Source organism: Phaseolus vulgaris, chromosome 1, assembly GCF_000499845.2.
Source record: "Phaseolus vulgaris cultivar G19833 chromosome 1, P. vulgaris v2.0, whole genome shotgun sequence".
In the NCBI taxonomy this organism is placed as follows: domain Eukaryota; kingdom Viridiplantae; phylum Streptophyta; class Magnoliopsida; order Fabales; family Fabaceae; genus Phaseolus; species Phaseolus vulgaris.
In genome coordinates, this window is record NC_023759.2 from 14,220,978 (window position 1) to 14,228,599 (window position 7,622).

The window sequence follows — 7,622 nt, forward strand, 5'->3', positions numbered from 1 at the left end:
GTTAATCGGTTTGTATGTTCTATAAAATGATTTACAATAAAAAATTAAATTGCAAAATAATTTCAAAGAAGAAAACAACTAAAACATATCATCTTAACATGTTTTTTAATTTACTATTACCCATTTCCTGAATTCAATTTACTTCCAAAGGAAATTGAAGAATGTAAAGCAAAGCAAAAATTAAAGAGAAGAAGAAACACAAGAGAATGAAGAAGATAAACAAGGAAATAAAACTAGAAACGACAAAAATTGTTAACAAAAAACTAAAAACTAAAACTTAAACTACTAATTATTGTCATGTCTTTACTATCTAAGTGTTATTATGATGATGTTTATACTATCTAAGTCTCTAATATCTATTTATAAAATTCTAAATATTTACATAATGGGTTGACCTTTGCTCTAACAAAAATCAGGCCCACAAAAACTCTAATCTGAAACCTCTGAGTTAATTGTCTTCAGCTACTTCAATTGTCAAGATTTTGTTGACCGTCTAATGTTGCTTTGACCGTCCATTGTTGAATTTAGCCCTTTAAACTCAACCTTTTTTCAATTTCCATAATCTAAGCATTTTAATAGACTTGAAAATATTCTTACAAAAGTCATGAGAAACTATTAGACAATTTATGCAAAATTTAGGCTGAAAAAGATAGTTTTTATTCCATTTTTAGTAAAAATCATAATTATTTACAAAAAAATATGAATATAATCTAAAACCAAAAATAAGAACAAAAGAAACCTTTAAGAGAAACAATTAGTCTTAAATGATGAGAAAAATGAAAGTTATCAATGATCACATATTGGTTTTTTAAAAATCCAGTATGCATCTAATCTAGATCCAATAAAATAAATTGGATCTAAAATCCATATCCATTTTAACTAGATCAAATTAATTTAATTTTTTTAAATCCAATTTAAATTGGATTTTAAATCTAGATTAATTTTCACTTGTCAATTAGATTAAATCCTGATACAATCCAAGTCAACAAGGAGATGACCAAGGACTCACATTACCATCCACACTATGAGAAGTTATCTCAACTTTCAAGTAAAGACCTTACCAAGGATCTAGCAGACCTCACCAAAAGGAGAAATGGGCAAAGACCAGAACATCAAATGTTCTTCCTTTTGGTCTTCTTAAGAATAAAACAAGTTGTAAATAAATTGGGCTCACTTTAGGGGTCTAAATAGCAAGATAGGCTAGAATAGGTTCCTTTAGCATAATAAAGGGGTGTAGTTATCATTTTAGTTTGTTTTTGACCTAGTTTCTTGAAGAAATGGCCTAAGGTGTGGTTTTGACTTAGTCAAACCCTAATGGCAGCCCCCCTCACACATTTATCATCCTACCCTTGCTTCTTGTTTTCCAAGGCACCATCTCCTATAAATAGGGTGTCTTACCCCATGTATTTACATGTTGAATTTGAATAGAAAAGTTACTCTGCACAAATTGTGCGAGGTGTTTGTGAGGCTTGTTTCCTCTTAGCATTAGGTCTCATCTTGAGTTATTGGAGAGCTATTAAGTGGTGGTCATCTCACTTATCTTGGAGGAAGACCACACTCCAAGTGGTGTGACCAACTCTCTTCCATCACATAAGCATTTTCCTTCCTTCATCTCTTCAATTTTTCCATTATTTCATGTATCTTTGTGTTCTTATGTTCTTGTTTTTCCTCCATTGTCAATTCGGTTTCTATCATGCTTTTATGTTTCCTTCCATGTTCATTTAAATTCCGCCATTCATCATCAATCACCACATACTTGTATTCTTCTTTTGCCCTCTATAAGTGAACCTTCACACTTGCTTGACCACTTGGTTAAGTTCGTGTCCAGTGAGGATCTTCTTTGGGTTCTCACCATATAATTGATAAAATCTCAATCCTAAGTAAAGTGTCACATCTAAAATGACTAAATCTAAAATCAACTCACATCAAATCTGATGTGGGATCCACCTAATCGACTTGACATGGGATCAACCTAACTCATCTTGACATGGTTTTAACCCGATGAAGACCTGATGTATCAACTGAACATGGCCCTAACTTGACTTACCCTAACCTACCCCTGTTCCGTCTCGATCCCATTTGAGCCTAACATAACCTGTATTCAACTGAACTCAGCTCGATCTATGTCCGACTTGACCTAAACTTGATATGACTTGGGGCCAACATAATTCAATTGAACGTGGAGTCAGGACAACTTGGATGAGCGTGGGGTTAGGCTGAATTAGCTCAACCTAACGTGGGATAGTCCCAACTCAGCTTTCCATAGCCCAACCCTATTTGGGCCTGATGTCTTCTTGGCCTAACACAAACTTAATTCGACTTGGCCTGACCTAGCCCAATCCATCTCGATCCCATATAGGCCCTACTTGACCTGGACCCGATCGAACTTTGCTCGACCTAGGCTCGACCTGACTCAGGTTGATTAAGGCCTAGACCAACTTAGTTGGTCCTGACGTGGGATCAACCCAACTTAATTTTACATGACCCCAACCTGATGTAGGTTCGATGTTCGCCCCAACACGAGCCGACTCGACTCTACTAGACCTGACCTGGTTTGTCTTTGTTCCACCGAGGCCCAAATCAACCTAGATCTAACCAAAATTGATTGGACATGGGCTAAGCCCAACTCAAATGAACGTGGACACACTCTAATTTGGTTGATCGTGGACCCATCCCGACTTTACTATACATGCACCTAGGCCAGCTTGGCTTGGCTTGGGCTTGGCTCAACCTTGGCTAGAGTCGATTCGGCTCAATTTGTACCGACTCAACTCGACCTAAGTCCAGGCCAACTCAGCTCAACCTCGACTCGTACCAAATTAGCTCAGCCTAGACCCGGTTGACTCAAGCCCGGGCTGACTTGGCTTGACTTGGACCCGACCCGACCTGGTTTTATTGGGATAGGCCTCACTTGATTATGATCGGAATAGGATTGACCTGGTCTTGATCAAATTAGGATCAACCTAGGTTTAGTCCAACTCGACTAAACATGGGTCAACGTCGACTAAATGTGGGTTGACCTTGACCAAACGTAGGTCAACCTTGACTCGAATGAACGTGGACCTGTCCTGATTCGACGGGATGTGGGTTCAGCGTGACCTAGGCTCGAGTCTATTCAACTCAACTTGGACTCAGGTCAACTTAACTTGACTCAGATCCAGGCCAACTCAATCCAATCTTGTATGAACCCAACCCAATACTATCTTAGTTTTGACACAATGTAGCATTTCATAATTTGAAATGGCATAGACGGACTATAATTTTGGATGTTCATGATCCAAAAAATTATCGAATCAAAATTCAATTAAATGAGTTGAACTTAAAATCTAAAAATATAAATTTGAGATAAATTTATTTAAATAAAGTTAAAGTAATATGGAATTGCATAATTATAAATTAAATTTCAGAATTTTAATTTTTTTCACACCCAACTAAACATGAATATGATATTTCACTACATTTATTTTTTTTTCTTTGGTTGAGAACTCTTCGATTTGGACACATAACAATATTCGCAAAGAAACAAAAACTCTCTTGGGGAAAGGGGAGGTGCAAAGGCAAGGTTACAAAACCCACCTCACTTGCCTTCGAAACAGTCAAAATAGTGGCACAAAGCGATTGAACCTAAAAAATATGCTGGTTTTTTTCTTTCCTAAGTGATACTCACACCACTACATGTTCAACTTAGACTTTCATATTTTTTTTCCTTTAAATTTTGTTAGTGTGAAGTGAACTCACTAGAGTAGAAGTCTTACTAAGAAGTGATATTCTTGTACATGAGAGTGGGACATACCCTGCAACCAACGAAACTAGTATTTAAAGAAGGGAGGACCCACCGTTGGATCTATGTCACTGAAACAAGTCGTGTCTCTCTCCCTTTGCGTTCAAAATCTAAATCTAAATTCAAATTTTACATTAAATCAAAAAAATTAAATAATATGTAAAAAAAATTATAAACCTTATTAGTGTTAAATTTCCTTAGTATTAAATATTATTAGAGATAAATCATTTATCCTAGGTCTTTACTGAATTTATGCACTAAATTTCATTCGTACTAATTTTTACTCATTTTTCTAAGAATTTGTTTAGTCAAATTTTCTATTAAATTATTCTAAAATATATAAATAATAAGACAAAAACATATATATGAGAGTTATTATAAAAATAGTTTCTATAAGTCAAAATGAAGAAATTCTTACTATTTTTTTTCTTATTTATTCCTCCATATATGTCTATATTCTATAATAAAACATAACTCTACAAGATATATTTATATACAAATTATTTAATTTAATTCCTATAACATAAATTTAAATAAAATTAAATTTGTGTCTGTAAAACATAAGTATAAAAATAAAAAGCAAATAAATTACATCATGAAATAAATTAGAAAAGTATAAAATCGAAAATAAATTTATATATTTCCTTAATTCAAATTTTTTATGATAAAGATTAATAATTGTCTTAATATAAAAGATATTTAAGCAATTTTATGACATGATACCTGCGCCTACCTATTTACTATAGTGGTATATGAAAAATCTGTACCTGTAGTGGAAAAAATTTATTCGCGAATATATATAGTGCATATCCTTTATTTATATATATATATATATATATATATATATATATATTGGGACATGACCTATTTATACTAGGTGTAAAAATTAGTTAAATTACAAGTTCAAGACTTTTTATATAATACTAATTTTTTGAATCCTAGTAGTCAAAGTTAAATTTCATGATATTATCTTAATAGTCATATATCAAATTTTACATAATCTAAATTTTTATAGATATGTTATCTAATAATAAATATATTCAACTTTTTAATGTCATATTTTAAAATTATATAATAAAATTTTAAATTGCGTGGAGTTTTATATTAATGTGTTATTGGAGAAGTTTATTCACACGTGTCCTAGTTGCTTTTTAACTTCAGTCTAGTGAAACCTACTGATTCTACTTTCATTTTTGACTCTTAAAACGTTTGTAAAGGATTAAACAAACTCACTCTTAATTTGAATAAATTTTAATCATTTATTAACTCGACCTTCAACGTTTTACAGAAATGCTGAATTTGATGAGTTGTTACAGTTTTCCATAAATATTGAATACAGTGAATGAACCAAAATTATGCATGTATAATAGCGTGAACAAAATTCAGTGTTAAAATTGGAGAGTTAAAATTGTAATTAAGTGTTTTGTTTTGGTTGGAGGTTGAATAGGTATATAACAATGTTGCAATTATGGGATGCAGGAAAGGTATAATGAAGGGGATGAAAGGGAATGTGAGAAGGGTTTATGTTTGGTGTGTGTACAGAGATAGGGTTATAGTTATAGTCCCCAAGGTGGTGAAACTGGCAGTTAAAGTTGCTTTCAAAATTCATGCTGCCTGGTCAAAACCCACTTCTACTACACACCGAGAAAGAGGTGGGAAAGGACAAGAGAGGAAAGAGAGTGAGTGAGTGAGTGAGTGAGAGAGAGAGAGAGAGAGAGCAAAACCAAGCCATGGAGTGAAAAAAAATTGACATGGGCACATTGGGATTATAATATTTTATGGTTTTGTCCCTCAATTCTTGCCAGAAACAGTGAAAACTCACGAAAGTTTAGGACTTTTCAGGCCACCTTCTTCAATCAAAGAGGACCCATCATTTCCTTTCCTTTATTATTTTTTTTTATCCTTTCTCTTTTGTGTGCTGTTGATGGATCCCAAGAGCTCAAAGCAGCCTCTGGCACAGGAGGTGGTACCAAACTTTCTTAGCCTCCCCCAACAACAATCACCACCACCACAGCAGCAGCAGCAACAAGGTAACAATAACAACATGGGAGAGAACAAGCCAGCAGAGATGAAGGATTTCCAGATAGTGGTTGCTGAGAAGGATGAGAGCAAGAAGCAGTTGGCCCCAAAGAGGAGTTCGAACAAGGACAGACACACCAAGGTTGAAGGGAGGGGAAGGAGGATAAGGATGCCTGCTCTTTGTGCAGCAAGAATCTTCCAGTTGACCAGAGAATTGGGTCACAAATCTGATGGGGAAACCATCCAGTGGCTTCTTCAGCAGGCTGAGCCATCCATAATAGCTGCTACTGGAACAGGTACAATCCCAGCATCTGCTTTGGCTGCTGCTGGCAACTCGGTTTCACCACAAGGGGCCTCTCTTTCATCAGGGTTGCACCAAAAGATTGATGAATTGGGAGGGGCCAATATGGGGTCAGGTAGCAGTAGGACCAGTTGGCAAATGGTTGGGGGGAATTTGGGGAGACCCCATGTGGCCACGGGCCTATGGCCCCCCCATGTCAGTGGATTTGGATTTCAGACATCCTCTGGTCCATCTAATGCCACCCTAGGCACTGAGAGTTCAAATTACCTGCAGAAGATTGGGTTCCCTGGCTTTGACTTGCCTGCTGCTGCCACCAACATGGGTCACATGAGTTTCACCTCAATTTTGGGTGGTGGGGGTACCCAGCAGATGCCTGGTTTGGAGCTGGGGTTGTCCCAGGATGGCCATATTGGTGTCTTGAATCCACTTGCCTTGAGCCAGATTTATCAGCAGATGGGTCAGGCTACTAGAGTGCAGCAGCAGCAACAACAACAACATCAGCAAACTCCTGCAAAGGATGATTCTCAAGGCTCAGGACAGTAGAGTTTTATGGATTTTGATGAAAGAAAGAAAAAGAAAATAGCATCGTCCAGAAGCTGGGGTTTCTACAATGGCTTTGTATTGTATAGTTGGGAGACTGTGAGGAAAAATTAGGTGTCTCAGAGAATTCAATAGAAACTGGATTTGGTTTACCCCCCCTTATTGTTCCTTCTCCCCAGTACTCGGGTCTCCAGATACAGGTGCTTCGATAAGTCTTCTTTTTTTATTATTCTTTTTGTTACTTTTGATGTGGTTTGCATTTTTTTTCTTGGGTTATAGTTGTTGTGTGTTTTTGATGGTGTAAACTTGCAGGTGGAATGGAATTGCATGGCCAGATGGATTGGCTGCTTTGATCTGGCCTTAAACTATTGTTTAATTCAGAGGTGTGTTGATTATTTTGTTCTTCTCTAAGTCAAGATGGAGTGCTGATCGGTTTGTTTGTGAATTTAATGATATAGTTTCATAATCATATTTGTCAAATTTTATATTGGATCTGGTATAAGTACTTTATCTTCTGGGAAATTTTAATCTTTGTGAGGAACAACACTTGCAAATTACGTCTGTGAATCCGTCAATTAGCACCGCCTTTTCTCCTCCATAAGTTTGCTTTCATGTTACCATTGGGGTGATTTACTTTCTCTTAGCGTGCAACTGTGTTGTCTTCCTTCAAAATTCAACACTTGTGAGGAGGATCTTTCCATTTTTTGTTAAAAATAATTATTTTTCACCATATGGAAATGGGACGCAATTCTAAAGAAAGCTAAATTTGTTCGTTTTAAGTATTAACATCTACTACAGCTCTGCTTCATTGTGAAAGGCACTAAAATTTCCTTTTTTTAGCTGTGTTTAAACTTGGAGAAGTCACTTAGCTGGAGAAGTCGCATTAATGTCTTTGATATAAACCAAATTCAACTGTTTTAACTTTTTAGCTTCCTTTCGGCATCAACTAAATTCTTTTGCCATTATTTTCTTTCTGTGGAG

At 35.7% G+C, this 7,622-nt stretch overlaps 1 protein-coding gene across 1 annotated transcript; it reads left to right on the plus strand.

Moving 5' to 3' along the window:
- Positions 1–5,265: 5,265 nt before the first annotated feature.
- On the plus strand, positions 5,266–7,198 carry LOC137813650 (transcription factor TCP20). The gene is made up of 2 exons (XM_068616013.1): positions 5,266–6,841; positions 6,954–7,198. The coding sequence occupies exon 1, from the start codon at positions 5,706–5,708 to the stop codon at positions 6,642–6,644; it is 939 nt and encodes a 312-aa protein (XP_068472114.1). The 5' UTR covers positions 5,266–5,705; the 3' UTR covers positions 6,645–6,841; positions 6,954–7,198.
- Positions 7,199–7,622: the final 424 nt, after the last annotated feature.